This window comes from Netta rufina, assembly GCF_964035555.1.
Source record: "Netta rufina genome assembly, chromosome: 5".
Lineage (NCBI taxonomy): Eukaryota > Metazoa > Chordata > Aves > Anseriformes > Anatidae > Netta > Netta rufina.
Window position 1 is genome coordinate 56,793,219 of NC_140128.1, and position 21,801 is coordinate 56,815,019.

Consider the following 21,801-nt stretch of genomic DNA (forward strand, 5'->3'; position numbering starts at 1 on the left):
GTAAGAAACTCACAAAATTGTAAATTGCTAGTAATTGATGATTGGAAATAAACACCTGAAATCAATTATAAGAATAAAATCCCTCTTATTCTTTCAGACAAGCAGGGCCCTGCAGAGGGGCTTGAAGTGGCAGTTTGTAGCATGTATTACCAGCAGCTGGTGCACGGTACCTCAGAGGCCCCCCCCCCCTTTTTTTTTTTTTTTTTTTTTAAAGACTTTAAAGTTTGCCTTTGCTTTCCCTAGCATTGGATGAATGTATCAAAGAATTTTTTGCACCACTACTCCAGGGGAAGGGCAAGTACATAACGTCTTTCGTAGTAGCAAGTCTTAGAGCCCTAAGATAATGAAAAAAGGGTTTTTAGTCATTTATGATTCAGTGAAGCAAAAACTACTGAGGATTTTAAAAGTGGTGAGCTCCACTTTTTCTTTTGGACAGATATTTTTTTTTTTTTTTAACTACCTGAGTACCTTGATAAACACTGGCTGCACAAGACAGTTGAGAGACCTCTGACTGACTCCTGTCTTCAGTCTGAGTTCTTTTACTCAAGGAAAAAGACTCACAGATCTGAAATTACAAAGTAAATCAATTCAGCTTCAAGTTTGCGGAGTCCTGGCTGCCCTCATCGGAGCTGGGACACAATCTGTCCATTTGGGGTTATTCACAAAGACAAAATTATGCTCTGTTTCTCTTAAGCGACAACAAAGCATGCCCAGGGAGACAGGCCTCTCATTTTCAGGCATACTGCATAGTAGAGACTAGCCTTGCCTTCTATTCTTATCCTCAGAAATGAGTGGTGACGGAAAACCCTCTGATGTGTTTTGCACAAATACTCACTGTTCATTTCCTTTTGTCATTTCCTTGTTGCCTTCCTGGGCATCAAGCCAAGTGTGCTAACAATCGCTGCTCACCAACTCTTGAAATGGTTGTATTAAGTAGTAGCAGGTGTTTATTCCGTGAAAATGGTACAGGGAGGAAACAGAGCTTCTGTATCTTAGTATGTTTTAAGCTATGAATTTCGTTATTTTCAGTCTTAGTTGTGAGCTCTCAGCTGTGAAACACTTAGTTTTGATGAACTAGTTACTGTACTCTGTGCTTGTGGAAAGTAAATACCCCAGACTTTTGGCATTTGCTTAGGATTTTAAAGAGAAAAACTAAACCAATTTAAGAGTTTTAAACAGCAGAGCTAGACAGAGATGCCTTTTTCTTCTGATTTTAAATGAGAGTGAAAAAGTACCCAAGGAACAAAGTTTCTAGAAGTTTAAATGAGAAGCATAGGTACTGAAATGTTCTCTTTATAGAAAGAAGGCTGTACCAGTTGTGGGAAAACAAACAAACAACCTTATATTGTGAAAGACTGAAAATATTTCAATGATACTCTGTAAATGTTATGCCTTAAGTAAACTTTTAGGGATCTTATTTCCAAAAGCAAACAATCTTTGAAATTGAACAGAGTAAGAAGGTATAGTTATGGGACATTATTTTTTAAAAGTTAAAAAAAAAAAAAAAGTAAATTTGGTAAAATAAACAGCAATCCAGACCCTAGTATGGGTATACCTCTAAGTATACTATCTGAGTATTTCTAAGTATACCATAGGCCCACCATTTTTTAGGTGTATGCAGAAGTCTTGGATTAAAATACAACAAAAAACTAAAATTGTGAAAGTTCCTTGGAATGCTGACCGTATTCATAACCAGATTTCATGGAGCAAAACAGAAAATATGAGAGAGCTAAAGTGAAAACTAGTTTCAAAATAAATCTTTTGTTCAAAAGGGAAGAGACTAGTATCAGTCTTTTCTGGCTTTCTAAAAATACATTTCTTGAGAATTGGCAGGACTGTCTGATTGGGCATCTTTTTCCTGAGAGTTCTCCACTGGCAAGAATTGCGGGCCCTCCACCTTATTTAAAAAAAAAAATTTTTTTTTTTTGGTCTGTGCTGTTCAGGAGATGAGACTGGAGAACTGTTCTTCACTTACAGCTTTAAGATGTATCAATGAATAATAGTTTAAATCCTTTCAATATTCTGTTATTAAATATCTACACACATTTTTGTTCTATTCAGGAAAACTCTTCCTCACTTCTCAAACATTGTTAGCTATTAATATAGGAATGAGTAAATTGAGGGAAAATTAGGCCCTAAACATATCCAGAGGTTTTAATGTTAGATGAGTCTTTACTAACATCACAATGTTTTTAACTTACCAGAATATAATGAACATTTCTTCTTCAGCATGCTGACACCAATTTCTTATAGAAACAACAACCTCTCCTTCAAGGCTTCAAATAAACTGTTTGTATCTAGCTCAAGAGCTGTACTTTGTCCATCCAGCTTAGATTCACCTGCAGAGTCTTTACACAACTTTGGATGATATTCACCCAGTGAGACACCACAAGCTGAGCCAGGATCAAATCCCCACACTGATTTAGCAAAGGAGAAGGTGTTTTACCCAGTGCTCAAGAGCACTATGCCTCAAGCTGTACTCACACTCAAGCAACACATACTGTAGTCCGTTTGGCTCCACTCGCTTTTTCCAGGTTTCCACGCATCGAGGTGTATGGTTTGTATGGCTTCTGGGACACTACAAGTATTCTCAAAGCACTGGGTCATTTACAAGCACGCTGGCATTCTGGTAGTGAACATGGGAGTGCTCCTGGAGTACTTACTCCTCCAGTTAAGATAGTAAAGGAAATCTGACTAAAACTGAGATACAAATTGTTAAAACCCAAACTTCATTGGATTTGAGTTTAGCTTGCTGGATCCACTCTGCATGAGTCAGAGGAAAACAAGGGGATGTTTTTTAAAAAAAGGAACTGCCTCCAGCAGCTGTAACAGGCTTGCCTCAGTCATGTCTAATAGGAGTTCTCCATTTTACTGAAGCACAAAAGTGAACCTCAAGAAATTGTCATCCCACAGGCCAGCTCCTGTGCTAAAGCACAGCCCATCCAGGATGCCTGTGAATAGTGGGTAAATACTCAAAAGCCAAAAACCTTCCAGCATTCCTGAATGTCTGGATTAATCTGTAAAATTAATCTGTAAGATTAATCCAGACTTTACAGATTAATCTGTAAGATTAAGACGCACCACTGCGTTTTAATAACTTAACTCTTCACTTTTAATAGTAGTTTTTAATAGCTCAGAATTAGTTCTGCAACTAATTATAACTCATTTTCCTTGCAGCACTAATGCATAGGTTACTTTCTTGCATGTATTTCACTCCTGCCTGAGCTGGAAAGCAACTCTTTTGCGTATGCAGAATATTGAGCCAGGCAGAGTGCTTTGAGTACTGCCTACATGTCCTTGGCCAGCCACGTTTTAACCCAGCACAGCACCGAGCTGTGCTGCTCAGCATACTTTTGAAGTTCAAATCCTTCAGCGGCTAAAGCTGGGGAAAGCATATGAAACCTGACGTCACATTTAAAGTTTCAATGTGATCTGACTCCCTGATTTCCTGAAGAAGCTAAATTGCACTGTACCTTTATAAAGGCAGCTTTCCTCCCACTGGATGTCAGGACCCCTCCCAGGAGTGGGTGGGCGCTGCAGTGGCAGTAGCAGCCTGCTCCAGGAACGCAGACAAGTGTCACACTGGGAGCCGCTTCACAGCCAAAGTGAGATTTCTGTGGAGTTGTTTCTCGATCCGTGTTCTTCCAGCTGTGGTCAGCAGGCTCCAGGGCAAAAGGCAGGAAGAATGCCTCATCTAGACGCAGCAGTCAGTACAGTCTAACCAATAAAATGAAGTTAATTGCAGAAGAGTCAGGATCTCTCATTTTGAAGATCCACAACAGGAAGAGAATGGAAAACTTTAAACATGAAGTCACCGGTGTAATTTGCATTAGCAAATCAGTCTATTCATGGCATAACCAACAGTTTTTCACCGGCACCCAGCCTGGCAGTACACAGGCCTGCTGTGGCCAAAGTGTGTGCATCAAGAAAACTTGGGTTTGCCACTTACTTTCGAGCATGGCAGCTCCAGAAGCAGCGCTAACAACTGTGTGGGCCAGTAATACTCCACAGGGTAGCCAAGACAGAAGTCTGAGGGCAGCTGAAGGCTAACAAACATCAGCTGTTCACAGCAGGAATCCCCCCCACCGCACCCACCAGCTGGAAAAACTGTGCAACATCCCTTGTTCTGTGGGGACGAGACTCACGTGCAAACGGGATGAAACACCGGTGTTTTGTATTTCCAAAAAAATGTATAAAAGCAACCACCTGGGGGAAAATGTTTCATCTTCGTAAATGAAAGGATGAAAGAAAGGTGGCAAGGTAATTGTTTGTTTTTAAAACAAATACTAGAGGCTTCAAATATAAATGGTTAAACTGCAAAACTGTGGCTTTTATTTCCAAACATACAATAAATAGGTCCACCACAACTAGCCTCTAACTTCATTTTACATGGAAGGATTTTAAAATTAGTTTGTGCATATTTAAAAATTAATCTTCCCTTTGCACATAATTCCATACATTACCGAACTGCATTACATACCAGCTTTATGGTCTTGGCACTGTGATGCAAGCAAGCAATTAGAAACAGAGCTTTGTGGCAAGCAAAATCACATTTTGTATTGTTGATAAAATGTACCAACAATTTCATCTATTTCTGAAGTGTACAAAAGAGTTCAGCATGTAAATGCTGAAAAGGAAGTCTTCTCCCTGTTGGGGCTGCAAGGTAAGTGGATTAATTAACTGTTCACTATTTGCTACACGATATAATTTTAATACCAAAATATCTTTACTGCATAGTAACATTCCATATTTTCAAATGCAAGAAGAAATTAAATGCAGTCTTTTTTTACTTTATTCCTCATCACAGAATTTAAAGACATTTTTAACCACAACTCTGCTTCATCACAGTGCAGAAGGCCCTTAATATTTCAAGGATTTATTCAGGCATATCTTTAATACAAAAGTAGAGGCTGAGGAAAAGCCAGAGTAGTCTATACACAATGCACAATCTGTGTACATTCTGAAGCTGTACCTCTTCAAGAACTACTTATACACTCTTCAAACAAATCCCTTTATCCAGCAATTCAAAATACTTTAGATCAGAAGTTTTATATTAGAATCAATACATTATATGCATATAAATACATTTATACCCTTCGGTTGCTAAACAACCCAGATGGCTGCAAGGATGTGACCTGAACTGGTTCTCCACTGGTCTGGGAAACCAAACTGTATTGGCAGCTAACTGTTAACCAAAAGAGTCACAGTAAAAAAAAAAAAAGATAATAAAAATAAAAAGATCTTTGCACAAGGTAAGTGTGCTACAGCATCAGTTAAGACTAGAAATAGTAGGTGATACCCTGGCACCATCAATAGGGCCAGGACTCCAATGTCTGTGAGATGCAACACACAGTAAATGTTTTCTTTCTCTGCAGATGCCCCATTCTTGTAAAGTCCCAGCAGAACAAAAACAGAAAACAAACCAAAGCAAAGCTTTTACAACTACAGATTTTCTTATGAGACAGATGCTGCAGCTTTCAAGACCAAAGTAAAAGTTTTATAGTTAAAAAAAAAAAAAAAACAATCAAAAACCCCTAAAAAATAACTAGTGTGCAAGTGTGTACTTCAGAAGACAATAGCAAGGATCAATACAGACCTCAATTCAAGCTGAAACAGTATCCAAACTGTCTTACAGAAAAAATAGTTCTCACTGCAAATCTCATCTTCAGTTAACGAGTGCGCTTATATATACTTATATACACACCTGCCACACACACGAACCCTCCTTCGGCACAGCCTGCAGCAGAGCCACCAGCCACCACCAGAACACTTCCGAAGCACGGGCAGGCCCCAGTCCTGACACTGCATCCGAGAAGTCAGACCCCTGAGCTCCCACAGACACAGCTGCAGGAAGGTTCTTAGTCATCGGCACTGACTCACCGCCTACCAGCGAGTATTTCAGGAGCATTCAGAACAGCGAGCACTGGTGGGTGCAGCAGGAAGCCTTCTCAACTTCGTCTCTTAAAGGATACGGAAACGGTGACTCTGCGAGTATCCTCCCAAGGTGCTAGAAGTTTTAAGTTTGAAGCGTTTCTTTCTACAATGCCAGGTATACAAACGTGTGTCTTTTTAAATAATATTGCACATAAAAATCATCTCAAACTTTGTAGTGAAAGCAGGGCTGAAGGACAGTGTTTTCCAAAACAGATTAAAAAGCTACCTGTACATAGTAAAGTTTTAATTTAAAGAACGCCAAGATTATTCAAAATCTAAGCACATAATACTGACGGAAAATTGTTAAATTGCACAATCTACATATAAATTACATTTGTAAATACTTAAAAGTTTTTAAACATTGAATACCCTTGATTTCACAAATCAGCTAGGTCACTGTCAAAGGATCAGCTTAATGAGTTAGAAGTACTTTCCCCCAGAAAAAAATAGAAACAAAAAGATCTGCAGTCTTAGACGAAGCACTGGAAAGAGTTAAAGCATTTCAGCTCAGAGGTAGTGCTAAACACATCCAACTAGAAGTTCATTATATTTGAACTATGATGAAATAACGTAGTAAAATGTAGAAAGACTATAAAATTTACAAAAATAAATAGTTCTGAATGCTTTAGAAAATGCAAGAGACTTTGTTGACAAGTGTCTTGATCTGCTTTTCCGACGAAAAGAAAGCAAAGCGTGTCTCATTTTTAAAATATACCCATCTCTAGTAATGTGTCTGCATCCAGGCAATCCAACTATGCAACTTGACATATGCCAACCTGGCATAGACTCTGATATTAAAAATAAAGTGGAGGCTTTGTAAAAGATCATTTCATATGAAATTTGTTTTGCATGTAAATTCTTCTGACAAATTAAAAATTGCACATAAAAAAGTTTATTGAAAGAGGCATGAGGGGTGATAAGGGTATGTGCCCATAGTTCCACATACACCCTGGAAGGAAAAAGATGATTGCACAGTTCTGATAAATAAATATTTCTTTAAAAAAAAAAAAAAAAAAAAAGAAGAAGAAGAAAAAAGAAAAAGAAAAGGACTGCCACTTTTCTGGTTTATAAGTTTTGGAATTGTTTAGAGAACCCCACTATGGACAGATTATTTTTTACTTTGTGTTTTAAATAATTCTTTACAACTTTTCCAGTGGCTTTTATCCTGAAACCAAATGAAAGTGGCAGTCAAAAAGTATCTTTGGGTAAAACAAGTATCAGGATCCGACGAGAATTTCCATGATGTGGTCCAGCTCACTCAGATCTGTTCTGCATATTTGAATGTTGTTTGCTGAAGAAGAATTACACGATGGGAAGGTTTTCAATGGTTCTTCTGTAGCAAGAGGTGGTGGTCTGGGTGGCGTTAGCGGAGGGCAACAGAAGTCTGAATCATACATTGAAGTGTCAATATCTTCAAAAATGTCATCTATTGCCAAATCCTTCAAGTAGCTAGTTGAATTCGAAATCTCAAAGGAACCAAACACACATTCGGCTCCCTTCAAATCCTGTCTATCATCTTCTAGCTTTAGACCGGCATTTTCTGGAAACTTTGGCTGGTCATCTCCAGTAGGAACCAGACAAGTAGGTGGGCTTATGTCTTCTACGAAGTCTAAATCCTTCAGAATTGATGAAATAGCAGACGACATATCATCGTCTGAAACTATCAGCAGGCTATTTTCTATCTGGTCTTCTGCAGACCGCAAGTCACAACAGTTAGACTCTTGCTGACTAATACCTGAAGGCAACTGTAGGGAAATCCCAGATGACTCCATCCCTGTGTAGCTGTGAGTACTAGGAGTAATGCCAGCGCAGACATTAACTGGCTGCTGATTACTCTCTTGTCTCATTTCCTCTTGAATTTGCCGCACAGTGTTGGCTATGAGGACAGAGCGGTGCAAGTTCGGTTCCACCAGCATTTTGTACGTCTGTAACTTGGTGAGGCACATGTTAAGCACCAGCTGCCTCTTAAGCGGATATGGCAGATTTCGACTGGAATCGAAGGCACTAGAGAGACCAGCCATGTTCTCCTCATAGTCACTCAGCTTGCGTTTTAGACCTCTCCCCAACATGAACCTGAAAGAGAAACACTCTGAATTAACCTTGGGCAAGACTTCTGCAAGATCTCAACAGGCACTTTCAAAAGTCCACAGCGTACAATTTATTGGTTGACTTAGATTCTAATGCCATAGAGCACTGAAAGACAGTAAAATCCTACGTAACACTCTCATTGAGAAGGTGCACTTTCCAACTCTATTGCTTCACAGGATTTTCTTCAAGAGAAAACATAACAAACACAGTAACTGCTGTCTAAAAAACAGTATTTAGAAGTTCTTAGACTGCTTTTGAAGGTTTACTTTTAACTCTGCTATGAGGATATGAACATACTTAATTAAAAATATGCTAGGTTAACTGTGTTTTTTAACCTTACCCATTTAAATTATATGGAATACAAAATTCATTAGTGATGAAAGTCTTATGTCCATATGAAATGAAATAGATGCTTATATTTAAACATTTTTAATTTAACATTCATTTGTTACTAGGCACAGTAGCTTAGAATGTAAAACTAGTTTTAATGCCCATTTTTAATCTCATTAAGGTATTCTTAATGTCTTGCTCAGTGTCTCTTTTATAGAATTCACTTCTTGGGTGACCTAAAATTGTTTTACTACAGTAAAACCACACAGCAAGACCAGTAACAGGGCCTCTTAGGGGATCCTTCTGCCCAATTCATGGCTGAGAGTAAACCTGGCTGGGCTGCAAACTCCAAGGATTATCATCACTGCTCATGGCTACTGGTTCACAACCTGCTACTGACTTAACTCTAAGAACATCCAGCAGGAGGTTATTAAACAGAATTTTAGAAGCAACCAATACTGCTAAATAGATACAGAAAAGAAGTAGAACTTTGTTGGTTCCCACCTGCTCTATGTGCTTCTGCACTGAAATACAGGCAGGTCTGTAACAGTGACACCAAAACTAATTGTGGGCATGCACACCTAAAATACAGGTGATCCAAGCAAAATACATGCTTGAATGACAACTACCCAGCATCGAAATACAAAGTGTTTTATTTAGTAGGGACAACGCACACTAAGCAACCACTTGTGCACACAAGGAAAAGAAGTATACCATGAGCAGGAAACACTGGCAAAATCTTGATTATACACATCATGTTCCCATGGAACACAGAGACCTCACTCCCACACAATTAACAAAAATTAAGCAATCATAAATTAGACACCCCGTGGCAGATTTAGGGCAGATCCTTCATACACAGCGATCCAGACACTGCATGCTGCAGAGGGCCTCCCAACTTCCTTTTCATGTGAGCATTGCACACTGCCAGCAACAGCTCAGCTGATTGCTGCAGCTGCCAGCTGCCAGACTTTTGGGGACAAGGAGATGGCAGCAGGATAAAGCTTCTTTTACTTTTGGGATTTCTCCAGATTTGCAGGAAGCACTGCAGGGCTCCATGGCTACATTCATCTGCCTGGACTAGGCTGGTGGAGAACTCAGCTCCTCTGCAGGAACAATTCTGCCAAAGTTGCAAACTTTTGAAGTTCAAAATGTAAGTTTACATTTTGTAAGTTTGAAAGTGTGCTTTACTCCAAAGTTTTCTGCTGAACCTCCACAGCAGCAGCTGAATCTCTTAAAAAAATATATATATAAATAAATAAAATAAAAAAAGGTTTCTGAATGTGGCTGCCTCTTCATGTAGGTGATCCTCCCTCCCACCCCATCTCAGCACCCCACCTAGAACCAACAGAGCCAGGCAGCGCTGAGGACTCAGAACAAGATCAGCATCAAATACAATAATTGGAAGGACTCTGGGGGGGCTGCGTGTGTGTGCGTGCACCAGGTATCCCCATCAAAACTATCAACAATGCTGGCAGCAACTGGTAACGTCAGACACAATCTAAGGAAAACTACAAGTTATACAGGCCTTTGCAATAAGACTGTTACTAAACCTACTAACTCGTGACGTATCATGGAAATAAATAGTGTCTGCAAATAATTGGAAAAAAAATCCAGAAAATTATTAATTCTCCATTTTAAGTAGCACTTAAATGCCGTGCTACCTAAGGCATGCCCAGACTCTGTATGAATAGAGAATACAACCACACATCAAAACAGTTACGTGCTCTCTGTGCACCATCCTTCCCATATTAGCTGTTTTCCTTTTCTCTCCACTAACACAGACCAAAGTTCATGCTCATAAGGCAAGTAAATGAAGACCAGACACGGAAGACTAATTCTGTCATTTTATATATTCAGAAGACTTGTTTTTGCCACTTTACTGCTTTTAATACATTGTAAAGTATATATTTACACTATATTGTACACACAGGGAAAACTAGACTTATCTGTTTGAATTATATGAATAGTTAATTTCTAACATATCAAAAATGTGGTTTTTACTTTCTGTACACAAGCTTAAGAGCAAGCAAACTTGCATAAGCGAGGATATATAATTTCACAAGAACAACTTAAAATCAAATGTTTAACTTTTAAAGTCATACAGTAGTCTAATTAGACTAAATATTTAACGCTTATATACACAGACACCTTTTCCCTTCCTCAAATTTCCCTCATAAAAAATTGTCCTTGAGCATTCTAGAAATACATAACAAAGTTTGAGTGTCACAGTATCCTGAACTATAAAAATTAAATTCAAGAAACTTTATTTGCTCCAACTTCAACTGTTTCTAGTTAACAGATTCCCCAGATGTCTGAGAAGGTGTTTTACAAACATGTTCCTATTTTACGTTTCATAAATTCTGCCTGTTTACTATGACTTTCTCCTAACTTCAAGTCTCCCCTCCAGGAGGGAGGTGATTTCAGAGGTTACATAAAAATTTGAAAAGAGCTAATAAAACTGGAGTACCACTGGTACAGTGGGCTTGAAAATGACTAGTGTCATGGTTGCTACAGGAGACATTAAATTTCAGTTCTTGTCAAACACACTCAGCTGCTGACCTACAAAAGATACAAAGCCCCTTTGTTACCAGCTAATCTACATTTTATCAGGCCTTTTGCTTTACTTTTTAGCATAAGAATTTCTGACAGGGTCATATTCTTAAACTACCTCATACTTTATAAGCAATTTGCCCTTTTGTAGCATTGTGTGTTAAAACACAAACCCCAAAACCAGAACTCCTAATCCAGTCAAATACTCTCTTTTGGCAGTGCTACTTTGTGACATATCAATCACATTAATTAATTATGCAGTGTTCCCCTCGTTTCAATTTTTATTACTAGTAAAAACAACTGAATCCACACAACTAAAACTACGTTTCCATGTCGATGCATATTGCTGCTTGCTGGGTGCAGCTGTCAGTCCTACCAGAACCACACAGCCTACTTCAAGAAGCACAAGTTCGGCACGGTAAAGTACAAAGAGGGCACCTAGAAATCACACTTTCCTTACTCCTGTCCGATTCTAGGAACCTACTGAGATCTCAGAACACTGCATCTGGTGACAGGATTTTGGCACACGCCAATCTGATAACTCTGTAATTTGTAAGAAAATAAACTGAACAAAAATTAAACTTTATGCCAAGTTCTAATGTGAAGTCTATGTGTAGCTGTTCAACAATAAATGAGGCAAACTGTAATTCTTTCCTTGACCATTAAGAAAAAGTTAAGCGACCACATTTTCAGAATCTTTTGCCATGGAAAAAAATAATAATTAAAAAAACAAAAACAATAAGGAATGTAAGATCTCAGAAACTTTTTCTGTTTTTTCTCATCTTCTCTCATTGTAGTAACGCAAACTGAGCCACGGGCCATTTATAGCAAAATGCTTTTTTATTTTAAGTTATTCTGTGGAAAATGAAGCAAAGTGAATTCAACATTTAGAAGTGCCAAACTCTCGACTTATGTCAATGAACTATGAAGGAGTCTATACATAAAATTCTGCCCCTGACAGCACGTTCCTCATTTACTTCCAGTTCCATGGAGTCCATTTCATAGAAACTCCTCCCTGCTAAGATGAGAAGAAGCCTCCATGCTCTGTAATCCTACACTGTACCCGAGCTGGAAAAAACTTGGAGGGAAGAGGCACGTCACTGGCTGGCAGATCCGCACGGAATACCAAACAAACAGGCCTGGTCAGAGCTTGCAGCTACTCAGAAGAAACATTCCAGCCTACCAAGAAAAATTCACATTGCGACGTGTTGTGGACAATACAGGACTCGTGCCACCATTTCAGAGGAAAAACACAGCTCCATCTGTCACGGGGTCTGATAGTGCAGTGCAGCTGCCACTGACACATGGTTAGGAAGTGCAGCTGGAAACAGTCACAAAGAAGAACACAGCACGTGAAAACTCTTAATTACTTCTACTTGGGCAAACTACTAAATTTCTTCTTCCTCACCTTCCAAAAACATTTTAAGAACAAGTTAAACAACATTTAGAATCTGGAACTGCACAGAGCTTTTCATTTTTAGCACAGAAAAGCTTCAAAAACCATGAGCATATAAAACATGACTGGCACAGTTAAAGTTGTCTAAACACATACTTTTCAGGCATAAAACAAGCACTCCAGCTAACTACACAAGAATTACTCATTTTCCATTAAAGACTGTTTAAGTGGCAAGATCACCAACAGAGTACTTGGCCTGCACTAGGCGGGAGGTCAAAATTATTTCATCAATAGCGGTCCCTTCTGGCTTCTCTTCCAAAGTTATTAAATTCAAATTTGCTATTTCTTGTCATACAGACAGCATTGCATTTTTCAGCCTAAAATTGTCTTGAGTGATAAACGACTGTTCCTCACGAGACGCAAGTGTTAGATTTGAATAGGTGCAAGCACCCCAGGAGTGAAAGCTGTCTGTCCAGTTTTCAGTAAGGGAGCTCTGCTAACTTGTATTCACATCAAAATTAGAGACTCCTTGTTATTGTAATTTAGGTAATTCTCTTTCAGAGTCTCCTTTGGCTCATAACCATGGAAAATAACTAACAGTAAAGCCTGCTAGAAGTCTCCTCGGATCAGAGGCTCATGTTAGTGACTGACTGAAGCTGATTGATAACCTGATTTGCTGCTCTCCTCTCTTCCATGGACACATTTCACAAGCACGCATCTATCTGCAGGGAACGTGAAGGAAGACAAACATCCCCACAGCTAATGGATATTTCTCAGAATTATTCAACAGATGCTGGAGACTGGTTTTAATGGTATCCTTCCCCTATCCCCCATAGGTTTTAGCATAGGTGACAACTTCATTAAGCTTTAATTAAGTGGTGGGATGGGTCTTGACTAGTACTGCCTGTATCAGAAGCTGCCCAGAAGAAAGGTGAGGCTGAAGGTACAGTTAACAGACACAGCATAAATCCTTTCCTCCCATCCGGACTTAACACTGATCGCTTAAACATGACTTACGTAACCCTGTAAGCCGTCAGACTACACAGAACAGCCTATCTGATCTGGTGTCCTCAGCAAACGTTGGAGATCCCCACACCACCACTCCTTGGCTGTGAGCAGAAATCAAGAGGAAGGAAGGGAAGGAAAACACCTTTAAAAGACATGAAAGGAAAAAGTAACCTGGACCAGAATACATTTTTAAATCCACAAAGATGTATTTAAGTCTCCCCCTCCCCGCCCTGCCCCATTTTAGCCAAGATGAGTAACTGCTGGAGGTGGCTAAAAATGTACATATGGGGAGGAGTGCAGTCCTACCAGCTTACTCCCATACCTAAGCTCCTATGTAACCATGTCTCCACAGGAGATAGAAACAACCAGAAAAGAGCTGCTCAGAGAAGGGAGAGCTGATGTCAACTTCTGGTCACAAAATCCCAACCTGTAACACACCTAGGTCTTTCTGTTACTGCTAAAGCAGCTAGAACACAGAACCAAGACATGCTACTGTTCAGACTTTAAAAAGAGTAAGAAAACTACCACCAACAAAAATAGAAAACATACCTATGGATGCACCTAACATCCCTTCCCACATTTTGCAAATAAAAATATGCGGAAGAGTATTCATTTAGAACAGGAAAGAAATGAGAGGAAGAGTAAGCCAAGGCCAGCATTACAGCCTGGAATTCATAACCTTCCCACTGTCACTTCACTATTTTTGGAAGAAGTGAACAAATATGTATCATACAACAATATTTCAGGGACTGAAATACTGTTTACCAAGCACTTCTGAGTGAGTTTTACCTTGATTTAGAAGTTAGATGGAACCGCCCCCCCCAGCTATTTGTATCATGTCTAATTAATTTTGAAAATTCCTGCATTTAAAGGTCATCTTTCTAAGTTCCTTACTCTTGTTTTTTCATACAGCACTGGTAAGAGAATTGCTTTATAAACTACCCTGACTATCTTAGTTTCAGGTCACAACATTTCACTCTGGACAAGAAGCTCCTCTGTTACGATGTGTACTTTCCATGAGTTAAAAACAAGTGGCTCTGGGCCATTTACAACAGTAAATGAAACATATTCTTAGCAGCTGATATCTGTCACTAGAGGCTGATGTATAAATGTACTGAGGCAGTATCAGTGTTAGGCAGAGAAAAACTTTCATACTTACACAAACACAAAAACAGTGTCACTCCTCTCCACTTGTGACTGTAGTTCCACACCAACAAAGCTCACAAATGTATGTTTTTAATACGTGTGTGTTTAGCAGGTATTTTTCAGGAAACTGACATATTTTTTTTCTAATTCTTTTTTTTTTTTTAAGCAGAAAGAATGGTCTGGAATCATTTAATCCAAGGATCAATAACAGGTAGCAAAGCTACCACCTGATCAAGAGTTACTAAATCTGAAAACTTCCCAAATAAAACAAGATCATAATTAAATGAGTACCTACAGGAATCCAAACAAGCATGGTTCCACCTAAGCAATATCTTACTGAAGAGAACTAAAAAAGTGATGACAAAGCTCTTCAGAGCTTGTTCTAATCAACTGAACAATTCTCTATTTACTTCAAATAGAGAGATACTGAATGCATTCACCTAATTAATACTGGCATATATTTTAGGGTTACGGTGACCTAAATAAAGGTCCATTAAGAACAAAAGTCATAGCTTATTAACAATATCAAATTTGCATGCCCATACTTAGAAATACAAGATCAGACCAATAACAGTAAACGCAACCAAAAAAATACTTTTTCCTGATAGAAAAACAAACAAACAAACAAAAACATTAATCTTTAGCTCTCTGTATGGGATATTCACGTAACTTTGAATAGCCAACTCAGAAATCACTTCCATTTTCCCTAACAGAGCTGCCTACAGCAACCTTTCTCCAGTATCCAAAGTGCCTTCTCTCACAAGAAGCCTGTAATACTGTGCAAAGTCCACAGGCACGTGGTAGAAAAACTGCATCAGCTTCAACAGCTGCACAGTGGGCCTCACTATAAGATTGGGGCCTTTGTTAACAAGGATCCAATGCAATGATCTTTATTAAGATCATTTTTACTAATTTTTGTTACGTTATAGCATTGTCTCGTTATAAAGGAAAAAAACAAATTAAAAATTCAAATTCAGAATATTCAAACGAAAGAGCTTATACTATTCAACAAGCCTAAAGCACTTCACTTCAGATTATATACCGCAATTTTAAACATTATTATTCAGTTTATCATTCCAACCCACAAAAATAACATCTACAGCTGATTATCAGAACATGGGCTATCCACGTAAGATATGATTCAGTAACAGTACACAAGTAGTTACCCTCAGAAAATTGAAAGGAGTCCAGGCAGGAAGATTCCAGATTTTGCATAAAGTGTGGTCATCCAAGAGTCTTGAACTATGCACAAGTCCAAGCCATCCACAGAGGTAGGAGGATGTGACTTAAGGAGAAAAACAAAGAAAAAAAAGGAATATTTCATTACTATGATTTTTTTTTTTAAATCAGAATTATTGAACAAATAATTCAGTACAACTTTAAAAATTATTTCTGCTAAATCCCACTAAAGCAGTCAAACTGAAATACAAAAAACTGAAGTTCATTAATGAACTGAAGTAAGAGGACTTCGTAGTTTCACCTATGAGCACATGAAATGTGTTCATAAATTAATACTACAGAAGAGAATGCTGATCCTCCAAATGTTAGGCTTTGGAGTGAAAACTTGCACTGACACCCCTTCAGGTTCCTGAACACTACTGGAATTTGTAATAGTTTACGAAATCATGAATCAGGAGAGCCTATACCACGAACTATAAATAAGTACATTTCAGAATTAGCCCCTAATGTTTACAGACTGTAAAAGGAGTTCAGTTGTTATGAAATTCCCCAGATTTCCTCATTTTCATCACCCACAAAACCCCTACAAGAAGATAACTGCAGGATACTCTCTAATTGCAAGCTATATTCAGCATATCATCATTTTCATCAAAACCCTGATAAAGCAGCATTTGCAATTTGCCAACAGAGTACACAGATTAAATCATGGATTAGACCAAGGCACTGGAAACTGTGGGACACATAAAAAGGGTGAAGTGACAGTAAACTATGAAGGAGGCTAGAAGACACAGAAGGAACTGTACAATCCATGCCCTTGAGGTCTCACCTCTACCTGGAGAATCTACGTTCCTCAGTTCCAAGGATAAAAGCCCTTATGCAGGCTAGCAGCCCTCTGTCTGTATTGCATCTGACACGTTTGTGTGCGTGCAGCGTAAGACAGGTACACACAGAGACCCACCCCCCAGCTGCAGTGCTCCAATCACTTTACAAAGTTACCACAAGAGCAAAGATCAATAGTTAGCCGGATGATTGTGAAAGACTGCATTTAAGAAACAAGAATTCATGTTATTTTACAACTCTTTAGTGAAAGCCAGTCTTGTATTTAGGCAGATGGAGCAGTAAATGAATACAGTTCATTTTACACAGCGACTCATTGCCTGGTGCTACCAAAGGGCTCCTCCGTTTACAGATTTTTGGAGCTGAAAAGATGCAGTAAAACAGCAGCAAGATGCCCCTGACCTAACAGTGCTAAATCTAACCCACGGTAATAAATACAGCAGTAGCCCATTCCTCCCCTCAAAAACTGGCTTCTTTCCTATCATAAGATGATCCATATTATATGTGGTTAAAAAAATAAGGAAAAAAAAACAGAGAAATGAAAATTCATTATCTTTTTTGGCTTGAAACAGCAAGAGCTTAAAAGGTCAATACTGAGGTTTATTAAAGTGTACTTGCTAAGTCACAGGGGGGAGGAGAACGCTCAGTGACTGCATTTTCTCTGCACTTAAAACATTTGTCCTTTCGTTTTCAAGTGCGAAATCTTTTGAGCATTAAAGAACTCTCAAAAAAAAAAAAAAAAAGCCGACAAGTGCATCAGAACATTTAAAAGTTTTTGACTCCAGTACCTTAGTTAAGAAAAAGTCCAAAAGTCTTTGATATAAAAATGAATGCCGTCCCCTGTATTTTAAAAGTCTGACCTTTTACTAGAAGAAGGTGGAGTCCAAAGAGTTATCAAATTTGACTCGTTCATTATATAATGCACAGAAAACGTTCAGAATTAACTGTGGAGGTTTTGATTTTTCCCCTACTTTTTTTTCATAGGGGAACGAGCGACAGCAAGGAGCACAGAGGTAAGGTTACTAGATTTAGATTTTACAATCTGTTATAAAAAAAAAAAAAAAAACTTATACAAGACACACGGTAGCTGTAAATCACTATGAATAATACACGCAGCAGATAATTTTTTTTCCCCTTTCATTTTCGTCCTCCGCCTTCCCTCGCGCTCCTCAGCTACCTGTCTTGGGGTCCCTTCAGCGAGCCGAGCCCCCAGCCTTTATTTTCGGGGCACTTCCCAACGGGGCACCCGGGGCCTAAAGCGGGCAGGACGGGCTCCGGGCGGCGGGCACCGAGAGTTCAGCTCCCCCCTCATAAATCCGGTGGGGTCCCCTCAAAGTTAGGTGCTCCCCCCCACCCCCCCACACACCAGGCAGGGCCGTGCCGGGCGGTGCCCCCCCCCCCTCACCCCATGCAGGGCCCGGCCCGGCCGTGCCGCCAGGCTCGGGGCCGGCCCTTCCTGCACCCCCCCCGCCCTCAGGTCCCCGCGGCCATCCCGGGCGGCGAAAAGTTGCGCTCCTCCCCCTCCCTGCCCCCCGGCGCTAATTATAACCGCGCTAACAACTTCCAGCCCCCCCCCCACCCCCTCTTCACCCCCTCTTCCCCCCCTCTTCCCCCTCCCCCCACCCCCTCCCTAACGGTCCCGCTCCCCTCAGGGGCTCCCCTCAGCGTCCCCCCCCCTTTTTTTCAGCCGTTGCCCCCCTCAGGGCGCCGCCGCCTCACCTGCGAGCCGCTCCGCGCCGTGCCAAGGCAGCCGGCCGGGCTCCCTGCGGCGGGGCTGGGGCTCCGGGAGGCGGAGGCGGGCGCCACCCCCGCCGGGCCCCGGCAGCCTCCGCCCCTGCCGTCCCCTCCCTCCCTCTCTCCCTCCGCCCGCCCGCCCAAGGCACCACAGCGGCGGCGGGGTGGGGAATGAAGGGGAGGGGGGGTGAGGGGGCCGCGCACGCCGCCAGCTGGCCGCGCTCCCATTGGCCGGCGGCCCTCGCAATCTGCCCGGCAACCATTTTCTGACTGGTCCGCGAGGAAGGAGGGGAAGGGCTGCGGCTGGCCCCGCGCCGCCGCCCAATGGGAAAGGGAGGAGAGCGGGGGTGGGCGGGGACAGCGCGAGGCGTCGCCCAATCAGAAGGCGGGCGCCACTGAGTCCACCCCGTCTCCCCCCCCCCTCCCCTCCGGGCCGCGGCCCCTCCCTCACGGCGCGGCCCGGGACAGGACAGACCCCCCCCCCCCCCCCCCTCCGCCTCACAGCGCCTTGTCCCAAACCCGCCCGATTTAACCCCAAAGCAGCGCTCCCGCACCTCCCGCTGCCCGCGCGGCTGGCAAGCGAGGCGCGCACGTCTCTGCCCAGCGATAACACGAGGGCAAACATTGCGAAACGTTCCCCTGAATGCGCACTTTTACCCCTTTTTCTTCACCCCCCCCCCCCCCCCCTTCGTGCCCTGCTGTCCCCACTCCCCCTGAAGCTCTTGGCCCTGTGGGGTCAGTTTTGTCACCCATTTCGGGTTTTTTTCACCAGAAAAGGGCACTCGTGTCTCCTCCAGCTGTGTTTTTTTTGGGGAAGGTCGGTCTCGTAGGTGCCCTGAGGAGGCTGACATGGCCTCGGTCCAGTGCCCGCTGCCGCGCTCTGGGTTTACAGCCCCCAACCTTCACAGAAGCGACAGCGGTTGCTGGCAGAGGTTTCTGTCACTTTTTCCGCTTGTGTGAAATGTCAACAGGAGGATTCACGCAAGAGAACTGGAACCCAGCTCGGGGACTGCTCCATCCCACACAATTCGTGCCCTGAGCCAGAGCACGGTGCTGCCTCACGGGCTCCCAGAAACCGGAGCTTTTGCCTCAAATTGTAGAGCTTGCTTGAGAAAACCCTTACTTCCTCAAGAGATACCACGTTCTACCAGTCCTTAATACTCTCCCACATGTTCTAACAGTCCTAAATGCTCTCCCATTTTGCTTTAAACTAACCTAAAGGCAAACAGGACACCCAGCAATATGAATTTTTTATGATTAAAACACGGTCTTTCAGTCTGACTCGCAGTCACCATCGCACGCCAGGATACCATCCTCACACACAGCGTTTTTGCTTTTGCAGCGAATTTCGCATGAACCAGAAAAACCACACCCAGGGTCTCTATATAACTCATCCGAAAGGACTACTGGGGGTCTGCTGCTTCTACTTACCTTAGCACCAGGCAGCTAGTCAAGACAACAGTTCCAGGAACACAGGAACTAATGAAGACTGTTTTCCTATGGATTTATGTCTGTGATTAATTGACTCTGTGTCTAAGGTACTTAAAAAATGCCTCTCTGCCTTATCTGGATTACTGGATGTCAGTATAGTACACGATTTCTTGTGCTCTTTCACCTGCGCACTTGTAAAAAATAGTTTTCTAAACATACAGCAAAATCCAGTTTAATTAGCTATTCTGAAGCTGAACGGCAGAACAATCATGCTATGTCACACTCCCACAGGAAAATGGGGAAGAAGAGTGCCTTGTTAGTTTTACCACCTCCTTTGAAGCCTCTATGAACTAGTAACTAATCCTAGACTTACTCAAAATTAAAAAAAAAAAAAAAGCCATGATCCCACATAGAAATTTTTGTTTGAAAACACATTATTGAATATTTGTCTGAGTTTTAAGTTAACCATTATTCTGTTTTGCCACAAGAAGCCTGATTAACAACAAAAGGTGCTTTCTCTCCATACCTTTCAAAGCAAGCAGAGGCACAGAAGCAAACCACATTACTGGGCTTCAATTAAAAACATATCCATTCAAAAATTTAATCCTAAACTTCAGTCAACCCACAGTAAATAAATAAATAAATAAATCCACCTGGTACTCGTCTCACATTTCTCTCAAACACACAGAAGTGAATTTGTTGTAAGCACTGCTTTTCTCCTCTGAGTGTTAAACTCTTTTGGTGTTTCTTCAAACAAGATAACCTACTCTTCCTTAGAGTCTTGTTTTGGAAATTTGCACAACCGGAGACCAAAATTACATTTTCTTGATCTCCAAAACTTGTCTGTCAGGGGCACATGAGAATTACAATGCACGGTTCCCTTCTCGTAACACTTTACTACTGCAGTACTTACTTGCCACTTCTCACATGCTCCTAGGGGACTTCCAAATAGAGCAGACATGTGGATACAATTTCTTTTTAATTCTGTTTTTGCAAGAAGTCATGTAATCACCTGTATCTTCAATTATTCTTCCCTAAAAAGATGACAGTTGAAATTACTGAATGTTTTCCCTGCAGTGGAAAGTTGCCCCTAGCTATATATTTTCTTGTTGACAAGTTGGTCTTGCATCAACATTTACCACAATAATTCTTCAGATCGTAAAACACTCATTTTTAGGAGAATCTTAGTTAAGTAAAGGAGTAGCTGTATTTTAAAAAAAAAAAAAAAAAAAAAAAAAAAAGCTACTGTACGAACTTAAGAAAATCATGTCAAATAATGAAATTTTAGTATTTTTCACCATCCATAAAAAAGAGACAAGTCACTACATGCAACTTAAGTATATCTTCTTTGACAACTTGAATTATTAATGAATTTCATCTCTTCGTGGAACTTTCTTGACAAAATAACAAAAAATTATTTTAACTGTCAGTTTTGCAAAAGACACCAAAAGGAGTTGGGATAATCCTTGCGAGACCTTGTTGTTGAATGAACGAAAATGACAAAAAAATACATTTTATCTGCTGTATAAAATGTATATATTTCTTTGCTATGGAGTCTTAAAGCTAATTTGTTTTTGTACTTTTAGTATTAATCATGTTTCACATAGTGCGAAATCACACTCATTTAGGAATTGATGAGTAATCAAAAGTTGTCATCATCGGTAATGTTTTTTTTGCATATGGGACTATACATCCTAGTCCTGAGCCATAAACATACTTTCACTTTGAACAAAACTCACTTTTGAAAGTGTTTCTGTCTCATGCTGTTGTCAGCAAATAAAAGGATTTATTTTTTTTTTTTCACCCTGGCTTTTGCAAAGGTTGTTTGGTTATATGGGAATATAAATTAAGCTGCAAAACTGTAAAGCAGTCATACACTCCAATCAATACCCTGAGACACGAGACATCCGTAATGGACTGATAATTACAGTATGAAACTGTATCATCAGTCAATTTACAATAATGTTTTTTAAAATGTCTGCTACGCCAGTCCAGACATACCTGAGACTTCAAAAATCGACCAAGGACAGCCTCAAGCACAGGTAAAAAGCAGACTCCTGTGAGAATCCCCACCCTGCTAAAGGATAAAAGCCAGTCACAACCCCTCATTGCGGTACCTTTGAGACAGTTTGGAAAGGTGCTTTTCATCCAAATAAATGATTCCC

General features: G+C 40.7%; 1 protein-coding gene across 3 annotated transcripts; it reads right to left on the bottom strand.

Annotated features, from left to right (window-relative positions):
* Positions 1–6,163: 6,163 nt before the first annotated feature.
* On the bottom strand, positions 6,164–18,314 carry LOC311210071 (SERTA domain-containing protein 2-like). 3 transcript variants are annotated; one of them, XR_014618486.1, is made up of 4 exons: positions 18,191–18,314; positions 15,622–15,740; positions 13,319–13,451; positions 10,022–12,226 (listed from the first exon to the last, which is right to left on the bottom strand). XR_014618486.1 is itself a non-coding variant. In XM_084287824.1 (3 exons), exon 3 carries the CDS (start codon positions 8,001–8,003, stop codon positions 7,152–7,154), a length of 852 nt encoding a protein of 283 aa, XP_084143950.1. In that variant the 5' UTR covers positions 8,004–8,007; positions 15,622–15,740; positions 18,191–18,314; the 3' UTR covers positions 6,164–7,151. The 3 variants fall into 3 exon arrangements, 2 of the variants coding, with proteins under 2 accessions (XP_084143950.1, XP_084143951.1); XM_084287824.1 differs by lacking the exons at positions 10,022–12,226; positions 13,319–13,451 and adding an exon at positions 6,164–8,007; XM_084287825.1 differs by lacking the exons at positions 10,022–12,226; positions 15,622–15,740; positions 18,191–18,314 and adding an exon at positions 6,164–8,007 and having other exon boundaries at positions 13,319–13,328.
* Positions 18,315–21,801: the final 3,487 nt, after the last annotated feature.

Excerpts from the sequence above, each read along its gene's own strand:
- LOC311210071 (XM_084287824.1), bottom strand. The coding sequence starts at position 8,003 with ATGTTGGGGAGAGGTCTAAAACGCAAGCTGAGTGACTATGAGGAGAAC.